Raw genomic sequence first — 15,275 nt, forward strand, 5'->3', positions numbered from 1 at the left:
CTTTGGTGTTGAACAGTGATGTGGAAGCGTAAACTGAAAAAACCCTTTACTCCCCAACTTGCTTTTTTGGTCATGGTGTTTCATTACAGCAATAGAAACCCTTACTAGGACACACAGAAGACTCCTTCAATTGCATGTGATGAGCTGGGCTCTCCTCTGGGAATGGAGCAGCTACTTACTTGTTGCTGCTGAGAGCAGTCCCAAGGCCCTGTGCCTAAGCACACACTCTACCTGGATCACAATCTCCAGCCAGAAATGCTCACTCTGAAATTTCACAAAATGCTCAGGGAGAAAGACATTAGAAAAATCAAAGAACCTCAAACTACATCAATAAAGCACGCTACTGTAAAATACAAGACCTTTAATGGAAAGGAAAGAGCAAATTTCTGTACAATAGAATTACATAGTCCATTTTTTAAAAAATGAAAAAATTCAAAGGTAGCACAGTATGGTGTAGCCATTTCTGAGAACAGGATGTCCAAGTGACTACACAGCTGACATGGAGCTTTCCAGGTCTTCCCTGCAAGTTCAGTGTGAAGCTCAGTGTTATGTGCTGCTGTTCCCAAAGCCAGAGCAGTGCCATCTGCCCAGGGCTCTCCTGGGATTAGAGGAAGATGGCTGAAGGGCCTGTGGGGGAGGCTGCTGTCCAGTCTTTCCCACTGCAAGAAGGGATGAAACAAGCTGCAAGTCTGAGACAAAGCTGCAGTGCCCATCACTTCCCAGCTGTCAGTCTGTCCTTGAGCATGCTCCCTGGGCTCACTGAGAGCGCTTCTTGCTGGCTTACGCCAGGGCTTCAGCAGCGTCACTTTCATCGTCCTCATTCTCTTCCTCCTCTTCCTCCCTCTTCTCTTTTAGCATTTTCAGGTACTTACTAGCTAAAATCTTCTTTGGTAATATATCTTAAAAACAGAAAACATCAACAATTGGTTATGGAGAACTATGAATACAACAATGCAAGTTCCAAAAGGTACTGTTTCTACCTTTAGCCCTAGAATACCTTCTATAAGTATATACCAAGATGAGATCCAAGTACACTTCTAGGTGAAGAATCACAGAGACCAGCATCATTTCCTGGTGCATGCTTACAGACTTACACTCCATAGCCTTACATTCTATGACCTGATTTTGTGAACAACATTGTCCAAGCTAGTTGAAGGTGGGGCTGGCCCCTTGGCTAGCCTGAAGCTCTTTTTAGCCAGAGCCTTACCCATGGCTGCATGCACCAGTTGCTCTGTTTTGGGGGTGGGGGAAAACAGGACAAGTGTACAGCTCAGTAAGCCTGCATAGCTAGTGAATCATCTTGGGAATGCCGTCAACTTCTAGGATTCCTGGTGGGTTCAAATGGAGAAGGGCCAGAAACACTTCCCGGTGCCAAGTCAGGACAAACTGAGGCAGCAGGCAGAACAATAAAGGGAGGAATAGTTCACTACAAGTTTACCCAGAATGTCCCAAGATTAAGTACCTGCAAGAAATTGCAATGTCTCTGAGTCTTCTGCCGTGCTGGCTAAGTCACTGTATGTCAGCGCTTTCTTGGCTTTGCCATTGCCATGTCTGTAGGAACAGGTGGCTAGATACTGAACAAAGAGCTCCTAAACCAACAACAAAATCAAATGAAAGGTCGAAATGGATGTTGAAAATCCACCACAAAATTCAACACTTAAAATTTCATTAGTACTTCACATTATCTTGGTTCCTCAAATTAAATTACAGGAAATCATTTTTCAGGAGGAGGAAACATGAAATTAGTAAGGAAGCATGACTGTAAAGCAGGAGGCAGCAGGCGTTTTCCAGCTGAGCTTCGCCGTATAACATAAAAAATGTTTACAAGTGATTATATTATAAATGACTGGTTTCTGGGGATGCTGTGGTGCACAACTGTCATCTCAGCACAGTATAGGTGGAGGCAAGAGGCACAGGAAGTTAGGGCAGCCTTCACTACCCATCAAGTTCAAGGCTAGTCTGAGCTTTTGTCTGAAAAGAGGGGTGGGGTAGAGTGTTACCACCCTCTACAAATTGGAGTAAAAGCCCACTCAAAAATTTTATCTAGCTGGGCTTGGTAACACCTTTAATCCAAGCACTAGGGAGGTCCAGGCAGGTGGGTCTCTGAGTTCAAGGCCAGCCTGGTCTACACAATTCCAGGACAGCCAAGGCTACACAAAGAAACCCTATCTTTTGGAATTATATCTGGTCTGCAAAGGAATTTACTAAGGTCCCCCTCTGTAGTCCCTACTAAGCCTTGAATTCCTGTAGATGCTCCTGCCTCAGTCTCCCAAGTGACTGGATTACAGATGTGAACTGCCACTTGTCTGTGTCTTGGGAACACATTTTCAGTCTACTTGAATCTCTTGTTGAAGGTTCTTTAACCATAGTTAAAAACCAACAACCCCCAGGTGAAAAGTGACATCTCATTTTGCCCAAGTACCTTCTAGGACAAAATCCCAAGACTCCAAACTAAGGTAAACTGAGTCTTCCCCAAGGTTCCATATTTCTGCTAGTAAGTGCTGAGAGAAGGGTCTGCAGTTCTTAGGTTCTTGATGCTAGGACACGCCCCCCAAGGCCACACAGAAACAAGAGGAAGTTCCCCCATGATCTTGAGATGTTTTAGAAATGTGCAGTCTATGTATAAATAACACACCGTTGTCTAAAGGGGGCTTGTTATCCCTTTTTCTTCCTTCTTTCTTTCCGGAGCTGAGGACCGAACCCAGAGCCTTAGTGCTCTAACACTGAGCTAAATCTCCAACCCCAAGGGGCTTGTTATCCTAAGACTTGTATTTGTACTGGGAAACTACTTCATTTTGTCAGGCTCTACTTAAGGTCGGCTCTGTTGTTAATTTCTAAGATTTGTACTTCCCTTGACCCTAGTACAAAATATTGTAAAACTACCACGCACTGAAGTTCTGTAAGTAGATGCGGGAAAGCAATCTAGAGGCAGTTATAATGGCCTGGTCTCGGGACAGTAAGGTTCCTACTATCTAGACCAAACTTTAAACCAGGAGTGTTGGCACGAATGTTTAATTCCAGAACTCAGAAGGGGGAGGTAGCAGGACTGCTCTACAATCAGAAACGTGGCCAAGACCAAGAGAACAGGCCTTAAATTCAGCAGGACTTGGGAGGCTGAGGCCAGCGGATCTCTTTTGAGTTTAAGGTAATCCTGGTCTACAAGTCTACAGAGCGATCTGTGATGGGAGGGGGCTGTGAGGTTATAATTTGTCTCTGCAGTCTAACTTGCGACCAGCTGTTCTGCATAAACTATAAAAACCTCCGGAGGCCTGAGGGCTGAACATCCCATGACAGGCTGCCCTGGAAGCTTCGAGAACTCCCGCGTCACCCTGTAGGTCAGCAACAGAAACTACGTCGGCAGTCGGACCTCGCGCTGCGCCGACCCACGCCTACACGCGCAGCCGCACACCGGACCGCGCGCGCGAGGCAGGGCGGGAGTGACGCGGTGGGCGGGACACGAAGAGCGGTGGGAGCGAAGTGAGCACGCAGAGTGAGAGCAGCGCAAAGGACAGCGGGAGCGGCGCGGTGGGCGGAGCTCAGGCAGGGGTGCGGAGTGCGCAGGCGCAGAAAGAGGTGGAGTCGCGCAGCCCCCGCCGGGCAGCCGAATAGCCGGGCGTGTGCGGAACCCGAGGGGCGGTTGGTGCCCGCGCCCGCCCCTCTCGTCGTCCCGCCGGCCGCTCACCGTGGCCTTGGCCGTGAGCACCAGCGCCTCCTGGTTGATGCTGGACACCTCAGGAGAGCTCTTCATGATGACTCGGATGCGGGACAGGGGCAGCGACACGAGCCGCTGTTCCCCGCACTTGTCCTTACCCACGGCCGCGTCCGCCATCTTCCGCGTCCGGGCGGCCCGTGATGCCCCGCGCGCCCGCGCCTGCGCAGACGCCGTGTAGCGTGGTGGCCCGAAAGCCTAGGTGACCGCACCCAGGAAAATCCCTTCGGAAATGACCGGAAGAAACTTTTTCAGTTCTCCTAGTGCATTCGAGGAGCCCCGAGTCGCACAGACCATTCCTTTCAAAAGCTGAAGAAAGTGAAATGTTTTATGAGATCATGTTCTAGAAGGAGCCAGGAAGCATGTGCCACACTCAGGTAGTCCAACGGACCGAGTGAAAGCCAGAGCCGAGAGAAAGGAGCAACGGTTTGGCCAAAGGAGTAGGGAGGAAAAGCGGCCCCAGCCCCTGTCCTGTGGCTCATGGGAATTAGTCTGTTAGGCAGGCGACTGAGCTAGATAGTTCTCGAGCCTCCTGTAATCCCACCACAAAACCTAGAGAATCAGCAAGGGTTCAAGGCCAGGCCCGCCATGCAAAACCATGCTAAAGAAGATGGACTGTGTCATAAGGAATAGGACACAGGGACAAGGTAGAAGGAAGACTGTTTGAAACATCCTAGCAAGTGATGGTCCGGAGAATAAATAACAAGTTGTCTAAGTTGGGCACCGCAACAAGTGGAGCCGGGAGACCATGGAATTCTGCATGAGTTGGGGAGTAAACTTGGGAAAGTAAAGTAGGTGTGGCCTGAACAGAACACCTCGTAAATTGGCTCCAAGTTGAGTTGGAGGAACTAAATTGGTGGGATTTTATAGGTCGAATCATGTTAGGTTTCAGGGTAGTCTTTACCGTAGTGTATCCTGGTCCAAATAAGCATAAACCACAACTGTCCCTCGGTATCTATGGGGGATTGTTTCTAAGATCCCCACACGTAATGCAATTACATCTGGTTAAATCATTTAAAGAGGTGATTACAGCTGCTTAACCAAGGCACGTTCTCATACAATACCTGTCCTCTCCTATACCCTTGATAAGTGCTGTATGAGAGAGCAATGGTGAAAATTTTCAACATCACCGATCTGCAGGGGTCATTTCTTTTTTCCTGAATACTTGTATCCCACGTTGGTTGAGTCCATAGATATGTCCCGTGTTAGTGTCAAGCACAAGGGCAGCAGTCAGCAAGTTGGCCATGTTGCCGGCTCTCAACAAGGTTACGTTTCCCCCCCCCTCCCCGATATATTGGGAAAAAATACCATTTCCAGTGAAAAAGTGTCATGCCTGTGTGATGACTGGCCTCTGAGAGATGACATTTTTGCTCATATCTGAAAAAAAGGAAAGTCATGAAAGGGGTTAGAGAGATGGCTCTGAGGCTCAGAGGTTAAGAGCACTGGCTGCTTCTCCCAGAGGTCCTGAGTTCAACTCCCAGCAACCACATGGTGGCTCATAACCATCTATAATGAGATCTGGTGCCTTCTGGAGGTGCAGGCGTACATGCAGGCCAAAAAACTGTATACATGATAATTTTTGGATAAATTTTTAAAGATTTATTTATGATGCATTCAATGTCTGGCTATATGTTTGCCTGCATACTGGAAGATGGCACAAGATCTCATAGATGGTCATGAGCCACCATGTGGTTGCTGGGAATTGAACTCAGGACCTCTGGAAGAACAGACAGTGCTCTTAGCTGCTGAGCCATCTCTCAAGCCCTAAATAAATAAATCTTTAAAAAGAAAGAAGGGCTGGAGAGATGGCTCAGAGGTTAAGAGCTCCAACTGCTCTTTCGGAGGACTCGGGTTCAAATCCCAGCACCCACATGGCAGCTCACAACTGTCTGTAACTCCAGTTCCAGGGGATACGACACTTTCACACAGACATGCATGCAGTCAAAACATCAATGTATATAAAATAAAAATAAATTAAAAAATAAATAAAAATAAAAAGAAAAGCCATGAAAGAAGGCTGTCTGTTACGTGCTTCCTCTCATTTGAGAGGCAGACAAATACAAGGAATAGCTAAGGGGGCTGGGATGCCACTTGGCTTGGGCTATGCACACACTCTTCTGAACAATAGAGCCAACAGCCTATGACACCACCCTCCCTACCTCCATCATGCAATGGTGCCCAATCTCACATGCATGCACATGCACACACACCAGTCTGGTCAATGAAACAAGTTTCTCTTCCACTTAATTGCCATCAAACTTAGATTCTATTCTGTTGTATTCTAGTAGTGAAAGGAAAAGAAAGAGGCGAGCCAGAAATAGTTTGGAGTATATGCATAATAAGATACACTGTCCTTAAAGTGAACTTTTAAGAAAACCATATTATTCCTATTTGTAATCCAGTGTGCATGTAGTTTAAAATCACACATGATGGGGAAATGTACAGTAGAAAAGATGCTGTAATAATATACTCTGTTAAATAGTGAACTACGAAAACTACACCTCTAAGCAATCAACTCCCCTTCTTTTAGACTTCACAAGCAAGGGCCCTGAGTATCTTCACCCATGTGACCGACTAGTCTCTTGATAGCACACTCCTAATCTGTATTGTTGTTTTGCTTTAAATAGTTTCCCTGCTATTTGCAATCTTTCCTTTTTGTTGTTTTTATTTTTCAAGACAGGGTTTCTTTGCATAGCCTTGGGTGTCCTGGAACTGTCTCTGTAGACCAGGATGGTCCTGAACTCAGAGATCCACTGGCCTCTGCCTCCCTGATTCTGGATTAGAGGCTTGAGCTGCCACCATCCTTACTGTCACTGCCACCCGATACCTTTGAAGAGTCAAGAACTTCTAAATGCCCAGGTTTGAACCTTCAGTGTCAAGCACTAGGACATAGCCAGACAAGGAACCACTCAACAGAAAACTTAAATGCTAAAAACAGATTGGCCATTGAAGTTTTTTGGCTTGTCTTTTTAGCTGGTTGTTTTTGTATAGCTTGTTTTGGGTGTGTTTGAAAACAGGGCAGGAGGAGATGAGATAGATGTCTAGAGAGCTCAGAGAAATGAGAATTTCCAACCTGGTGTGGTTGTGCACACCATTAATCCCAGTATTCAGGGAGGCAGAGTCAGGTGAATTGCTCTGAGTTCGAGGCCGGCCTGGTCTACAAAGGGAGTATAGGACAGCCAAGGATACATACAAAAACCCTGAAGAAAAGGGAGAGAGAGAGAGAGAGAGAGAGAGAGAGAGAGAGAGAGAGAGAGAGAAATGAGAATTCCCAAAGAGTCAGGAGGAGGGAAGGGGGTTGGATCATATTATAGACATGACAGTAGGGAAAGGAGCAGAGGAGACAGTAGTCAAGCTGGAAAGGGCAAATGTTCACCATTTCAGAGGAAGGTGAACATGAGCCTAAAACAACAGGAGGACTGAAGACTACCGTATTCATTGATTATGTTGCTACACAAAACCACAAAACACTCGACCAATTTAGGGAAGGAAGGTTTTTGTTGACTCAGTCCCAGGGCATAGTCCATCATGACAGAAAAGTCACAGCATTAGGAGCTTCAAGAAGCTGGCCACCTTGTACCACCAGTCAGCAAACAGGGATGAGTGCTGGTCCTTAGCCGGCTTTCCCTTTAATAAATCTGACAGGTCAGGATGAGCCTTCTCACCTGATTAACTCGATCTAGGAAGCCCCTCACAGGCCTGTACCTAGAACAGAACCATCCAGGTGGTTCTAGATTCTGCCGAGAGTCTCGACCATCACAGGAACCTCCCTGCATCGTGAAGAGCCGGATGAGAGCTCAGTCTTTTCAACTCCCAAGAAGTGCGTGTCCATTCATTTCTGATGCCCCTGAATCCCTCACCCAAGCACTAGTTACACCTTGGAGCCCCAGCCAGCCCATTTGTATTCTGCCAAGAGCAGCATATGTGATAGACTGTGGTAAGGAGGGGAAAAGAAACATAGTTATCTGATTTTCTGGAAGATGTTGGTGTTGAGTGGTGACTGCAGAGGGCACAGCGAGGGACAGCAACTAAGTAGCGACTTGGAGTGGGAGCAGTTGACTCCTGGGCTCCAGGCCCAGCGCAATCCAGCTTTCTTACCTCCAGGAAGCATCTCCCTTCATACTTCTGAGTAGTGCCTCACCTCCCTCTTGCTCCTGTCCCTGACACCCCTCCAGGACGGACTGTAATCTGTAAATTGAAATAAACCGTTTCCTCCCCTAAGCTGCGACTGGTCATTGTAGTTGTCACAGTAACAGAATGAAACTCAACAGTTAGTGCGTGAAGTCCCACCAACTAAGAAAAGACCTGAAAGAATGCAGTTACAGAGAACCTTTAACCCTGGTCACTGACCTTCATTAGAGGAAGGCTGATAGAAGCCAGCCACTTGGGAAGAGGGAACCTCCGCTAAGAAAATGCCTCAAGCAGATTGGCCTTCGGGCAAGCCTGGGATGCATTTTCTTGATTGATGATTGATGATTGATGTGATAGAGCCCAGCTCACAGTGGAAAGTGTCACCTTAGGGCCAGTGGTCCTGGGTACTACACAAAAATAGGCTGAGCAACTGGGTGTGGTGGTGCACACCTGTAATCCCAGCACTGAGGGAGGCAGAACCAGCCGGGTCTACAAAGCTAGATCAGAAAAGCCAAGGCTACACAGAGAAACCGCATCTCCAAAACAAAACAAAACAAAACAAAACAAAACAAAACAAAACAAAGAAGCAAGTTCTGAACCCTGAAGAGCAAGCCAGTGAGCAGCAATCCTCCATGGCTTTTGTTTCAGCTTCTGTTTCACGTCCTGACTCTAGGTTCCTGCCTGAAGTTATTTCCCTGACCCTTCTTGAAAATAAGACTGTGATGTGGAAATGCAAATGAAGTAAACCCTTTCCTCTTCAAGTTGCTTTCTGTTAGTGCTTTATCAGAGCAATAGATAACCTAGCTAAGACATGGTGTATGTTGTTTTTGTTTTTTATTTTTAATTTTTCTTTTCTTTTTTTGTGTATGTTTTTTTGAGACAAGGTTTCTCTGTGTAGCCATGGCTGGATCTGTAGGCCAGAGTTGCCTCAACTTCACAGAGATCCATCTGCCTCTGTCTCTCGAGTGCTGGGATTAAAGGTGTAGCACTATCACACCCAGAGTATATTGTTTTTTGATATAAGATCTTTGCTATGTTGCCAAGGCTGGTCTTGACCTCCTGGGTTCAGTTGATCCCTCCAACCTCCAGACTAACTGAGAACACTGGCCTTTGCCATATGTCTAGCTTTACAAAGGTTCAAGTCCATTTTGCATATTTGAGATGATGCTTTTCTTATCCCATGAGCAGAAGGACCACCATGTTTTAGCTTCTGCTTTTTTTTTTTTTTTTTTTTTAAATCTGAGATTTGTGTTGCACACCTTTAATCCTAGCAATCAGGAGACAGAGGCAGGTGGATCTCTGAGTTTTCAGCCAGTCTGGTCTACACAGTGAGTTTCTGGTATTTCCAGGGCTACACAGAGAAACAAAAGAAAAATCTGAGATGCTCTTCATATACTTTTGTGAATAAGTGCTGGGCATCTGTCTCTGATGTCTGTGACCCTTCTGGATAGTGACAGAGCTGAGTGTTTGTGGCAAAGACTGTGGCCCACATGTCTCAGACTCTTACCTGAGACTGTGGGCTCTCTGGCAGAAAGCAGGCACATCTAGGAGTTAGACTTATTTCTCTCTTTCTTTTTTTCTACTTCTTTCTTTCTTTCTTTCTTTCTTTCTTTCTTTCTTTCTTTCTTTCTTTCTTTCTTTCTTTCTTTCTGTGTACGGGTGGCATATGACTGGTGTATGTATATGTCCATGTGGGTGTGTGGGCACATATGCCTGTGTGTGCATGTGATTGTGTAGAGCACAGGTTGACATCAGACATATTCTTCTGTCGCTCTTTTGAAACCGAGTCTTTTAATGAACTGGGAGCTCACTGATTCGCCTAGGCCAGTTGGCAAAATTCCAGAGATCTGCCTGTGCATGCTTCTCTAGTGCTAGCATTAAGGTGTGAACTGTCACAACAGGCTTTTATGTGGGTTCCAGGGACTGAACTCAATTCTTCATGCTTACATGGTATAAGGTACTTCTTATAGGTTTTCACTTCTTTTTTACATCATCCCTATTCGTTGCTCCTAGGCCAGGGTAGCTCTGTAACTGACTGCCTTCTGTTGTCATTGGAGAATTGCAAAGGCAGCCCCTGAGCCAATCCCATGTTGTTGCTTCCTCAAGCAGGAAGTCCCCTCTAAATAAGATTGGCTTCTTGTCTAACAGACCAGACATGGAACACTGGGGATGAGCTTTCTCCTACTGGCTGAACTCCCAGCCCCTCTGATGCTCTGGAACTCTCCCTTCCATGCGCACATTGGTCTATGACTTGTTTGTAATCAATGGGGCTATTTGTCTTTTCTTGTTGGACAATTTCACGTGTGTGTGTGTGTGTGTGTGTGTGTGTGTGTGTGTTTTCCAAGACATTTCATCTCTATGACAAATACTTGAAACAGTTTGAAAGAGTAGGACTTCTCTTGGTTTACATGGAAGGTTTGTCCCCCTTACTAGATTGCTCCTTTAGCTTGCTGTGCTGAAGCGGACCATCATGGCCTCCAGAGCATGTGGTAGAGTTGTGTCTCTTACCTTACGGTGGCCAAGAAACAAAGAGTGGTGACAGGAAGGGACCAGGACCCAGTTACACTTTTCAAAAGCATGTTCTGGAGCATAGCTTTCTCCACCCATCCCCACATCCCATGATTCCATCACCCCCGACAGTCTATTTCAGCCCCTTGCTGGATTAAGCCATGGGTCAGGGCAGGTCTAATGTCTGGGAACATTCTCACATACACACTCAGCAGTGAGAGTCCCTGTCCTCTACTGACTAATCAAGTGGACATTCCAAATTAACCATCACAGACCGCATGATGGTTCAGCATGGCAAGATGTTTGATGCCTAAGGACCTAAGGACCTAAAGTTGATTCCTGGACCCCATTTAGTGGAAGGAGAACTAAGTCCCACAAGTTGTTATTTTTCCTCTGCATACCCACTATGACTCATGCACACCTACACACATATAAATAAAATAAATGAGTATTTATTTTTAAAAAGCTTTAGGGGGCGGGAGAGATGGCTCAGTGGTTAAAGGTACTGTCTGTTCCTCCAAAGGAGTTGGGTTCAATTCTCAGCACCCACATGGCAGCCTACCACTGTAACTCCAGTTACAAGGGATCTGATACCCATACACCAATGCACATAAAATTAAATTTAATTTAAGAATCTTAATTATTCAGAATATTACAAATATGCAAAGTATGTATATTTCCAGGCATGGGGGCACATACCTACCTTTAATCCTAGAACCCAAAAAGCAGAGACAGAGGGATCTCTGCTGTCTATATAATGGCTACCAAGAGTTAGACCTTGTATATTTGTCTAAAACTTATACACTTATGAAAATGCAATTTATAATATTGTGTGTGCACATATGTGCATGTAAATATGTCCACAGGCTCTTTTTTTTCCACCTCTATGTCACCCTGACCAAGACTGAAAGGGCAGGGCTTGAAAAGCCAATATGACATCATTGACCATCAGACTGAAAGAAAGTCTCAAAAATATGTGTTTTTTCAAGTAGCTTATTTTTGACATTTAAATAGTTTCAACTGAAATAGTTGCCAAAGATTACAGAATTTATAAACAATGAAAATTAAACATGAAAATGTTCCTTTTGAGTTTCCAATACATTGTCTCAGTCCATTGAAAACACATACACACATGGGCGTGCTGATATATGCCTGTAATCTCTGCTTCCAGGGAGGTAGAAGCAGGAGAATCTACAATTCAAGGTCATTTTCAGATACATAAGGAGTTCCTGGCCAGGATGTGTTACATGAGAACCAGTCTCAAAACTCCAAAACTCGCTCAGTGGGTAAAGGTTCTTTCCACAAAGCCTGATGATCTGAGTTAGATCCCCAGGACTCACAAGGTTGAAAACACACACACACACACACACACACACACACAGAGAGAGAGAGAGAGAGAGAGAGAGCTGAACATGGTAGTACATCCCCTTTATCAGGGGCAAGCTGTTTCTGTCATTTTGAGGCCAGCCTGGTCTATATAGGGTGACCCGTCCCACAGGTCTTTCAACGGAGATCCTGAATGGGGGAGTGGGAATGAAAAGGGGACAAGGGTGCGGGAAATGAAGACCAAGACAGTATCTCTGATCAAAGTCTCAGTTTATTTGAGTTTTCCATACAACTATATAGGCAGAAGCAGAAGGAATGTAATTGCCTTTGGCAGGGTTACTAAGTGACTAGAAATCACAGGATGGCCCACCAAGATGTGCTAATAATGGTAATTTGGAAAGTTCCTCAGAAGAGTTACTTAGGAAGCCCTGAGGGAGAGGAGGATTTAAGGTATTTCAGGAAGATGATCTTATCGAAAGCCCAGGTCAGCCAGGAATGCACTATTGTATCCGGGCAGTAGTCCGGTCAAGCCAGATGCCAAAATTTAGGGGGCAGCAAGGTGCCAAAAGGCCCCCAACAATAGGGTGTTCCAGTTCCCAGCCAAGGCTACTGTCTTAGTTACTATTCTATTGATCTGATGAGACAACGTATCCAAGGCAGCTCATAAAAGAAAGTGTTTAATTGGAGGCTTGCTTACAGTTTTAGAGGACTAGTCATTGATCATTGTGGTGGGGAGCAGACAAACACACACACACACACACACACACGCACAGGAAGCAGGAAGATTAGACATTCTAGGTCATCCTCAGTCACATAAAGAATTTGAATCTTGCCAGATAGTGGTACATGCTTTTTTGGATGTTGTTGTTATTGTTGTTTGTTTTTGAGGTAGGGTTTCTCTGTGTAGTCTTGGCTGTCCTGGAACCTGCTCTGTAAACCAGGCTGGCCTGGAACTCATAGAGATCTGACTGCCTCTGCCTCCCAGGTGCTGGGACTGTTGGTGTACAATAGGCTAAGAAACTGCAAACGTAATACATTCTGACATGAAACTTACAAGCTGGTGTGATGGTGCTGCTTGTAGCTTTGAGGACGGATGATTGCTTAAACACAGGAGTTCTAGACCCAGTTGGGTGATTTTAGAGAATTTGTCTCCAAAAAGTTAAAAGAAAGAAAGAAAGAAAGAAAGAAAGAAAGAAAGAAAGAAAGAAGGAAGGAATCAGGAAATTATAAGCATATGTTGCTGCATTTCAACCTTTTGACAAATGTTTTCTTTCAGTGGTGGTGGTAGGAATGGGGTCATGCCTAGAGTATGCTTAAACTCTAAAGATAAAAGGAAGTTTATATAAAGTTTAGCTATAAAGGCGTAACCGCCCATTCCATATAACAAAGGGGATAGGACAAAAACAACCATAACAAATATAAAAACCCAGGCCTGAACATTTAAACAGGTACAAGATGCCTAGGATATGCTTAAACATTAAAGGTAAAAAGGAATGTAAATAATTTTGATTTAATTTAGATAATGCCTTTTCTATTGGTCAGGGCAACTGGCTTCTCTTGAAACTTGAGGCCTTCTTACAGTAACAGCTTGGCCTAATATAACAGATGCCCAAAAGCCCAAAGGAGGATATTTAGATCTATACAACCTTGTTTTGATTTCAATGTGATAATTGATTGTATTTTCAATAATAAAAGTAACTTATATTGCTAATCGCCCTACACAAAAATAGCTCTAAAAGTGACTGAGACACAGATGTCTACACGTCCCCAATAATTCTTGTTGGCTACAAAATCCCCATGACATGTATATCCTTTATATGACCTGAATGAAGATTTATATATGTCTTCCTTCTGCTCACACAAAGAGCAGAAACCATCCTTAATCGATCTGTGCATCCTGCACCTCTCATTCATTTACAATTTTAGAACTGTATGATACTTGTAAGAAATTACATATTTTCAGAACAACAGAACTGAACAGTGGTGATGCTAGATCAAACCTGACAGGACTCATCCTTCAGCATGCCGAGACTTGTTCAAGGATCCAGCTTTCCAACTTCGACCATTTCAGATGCTGCTCCTCAAGGCCTGCTCCCAAGAGAGCTTTGAAAAAGCCGCTGATCTCAACTGGTCCAACATTTTGGACTTCTATTAAGCCTGAAATTTCTCAACATTCAGAGACTGGACCACAAATGTTAATGCTAGTTTACTTAACCATTTTTTTCCCCAATTTTCTTTGGGCCTCCAAGTAGGATTCCTTTGTCCCAAAAATCAGCAAGAAAAAAAGCGTGATAACGACATCCCATTTCCTTAAAGGGGGGTTGGGCAGATTTTTAGTTGTTTTCTTGGCCTATGAATGTTTATTGTCATTGGGAATCTGTTATAAATTATTAATGATCTTATTCACAGAGAAAATGAGGTTAGACTCAAGGATTTCTCTCTTTTCTTTTCCTTTCTCTTCTCAAGTATGGAGATTGGGGTTGAAAAAAAAAGAAAGGGAAATATAGTTGGCATAAGACAAAAGGTGGATTACTGAATCTACTCCTCAACTTAAGGCTTTATTGTTATTCTCAAATAAGGTTATTTCAAACTAATTGGTAAAGAATTTTGTATATTGATGCAAAAAGAAGTATTTTTGATTCTTTCGTATAAATTTTGGTATATTGATACAATTTTAAGATTTACTTCCAATACTTTTAAAACCTACTCTTACAAACTTTTTAGGATATTAGGTAATGAAAGTTAATTGTTAGTTAATCAACTCTTGGTTATGTCAGACACTAGTCTAATTTATCACAGAACTATACATCCCATGTTTAACAAATAGATATGATTCTATAGATAGATTATATAAGATAAATAAGTAGATAAGTCTTCAAAAACCTCACAGACCTACACATTATGGCATTTAAATGTTTTTATTATTTTAAGGATTCTTTGACAATGAGACATGTCATCTCCTGGCAGCATAGGAATCTCCTTATGGAGATGCCTTCTAATGTGGCAAACCAGCTTCTAAAGCAAAGAAAATGCCTTGGCTTCCATGACAGACAGAATTCTGCCTAAAATGGCCAAGCTTAAATGCAGGTCAAGTCAATAGTTTCTGCTTCACATATATGTCTGTCAAAGTTACTGGGCCAGAAGGCTGATATGATGCTCTAATGTTGTAAACAATTTTGGATGGCTGTTCAGGCAGCAAACTGTTTCTGTCAATTTTTATTTTTTGGGAGGCTGCTAGCATGTACTTCCTATTTACTCAAGTAATTAATTTTACTTCTCCTCAAGTCTCCGATGGGGTTGAAGACTAAATAAATAATCATAGTTTTGCAATTAGTTTAGTTGCTTAGGAATTAAAAAGATGTTTTAGGTCTAGGTAGATGTTTTTAGGTTGGTAGATACAAACGGTAATAAAAATAACTTAGGTCATAGATAGGATAAATATTTTCTTCAAGATTGCCAAATACATTTAGACTAGACATTATATATATAGTCTTACTACCTATGGGTTTTTATAATTGTTTCCTAATTATTCTTACTGTATAAAAAAATGACCTTTTTATTGAGACAGAAAAGGGCAGTTGTTGTGAGGTTGGTCTGATGC

General features: G+C 43.8%; 1 protein-coding gene across 1 annotated transcript; it reads right to left on the bottom strand.

The window, feature by feature from the left end:
- Positions 1 to 346: 346 nt before the first annotated feature.
- On the bottom strand, positions 347 to 3,864 carry Chrac1 (chromatin accessibility complex subunit 1). Its single transcript, XM_021628862.2, has 3 exons — positions 3,683 to 3,864; positions 1,463 to 1,589; positions 347 to 899 (listed from the first exon to the last, which is right to left on the bottom strand). The coding sequence occupies exons 1-3, from the start codon at positions 3,827 to 3,829 to the stop codon at positions 781 to 783; spliced, it is 393 nt and encodes a 130-aa protein (XP_021484537.1). The 5' UTR covers positions 3,830 to 3,864; the 3' UTR covers positions 347 to 780.
- Between the last annotated feature and the right edge of the window lie 11,411 nt (positions 3,865 to 15,275).

This window comes from Meriones unguiculatus, chromosome 8, assembly GCF_030254825.1.
Source record: "Meriones unguiculatus strain TT.TT164.6M chromosome 8, Bangor_MerUng_6.1, whole genome shotgun sequence".
Lineage (NCBI taxonomy): Eukaryota > Metazoa > Chordata > Mammalia > Rodentia > Muridae > Meriones > Meriones unguiculatus.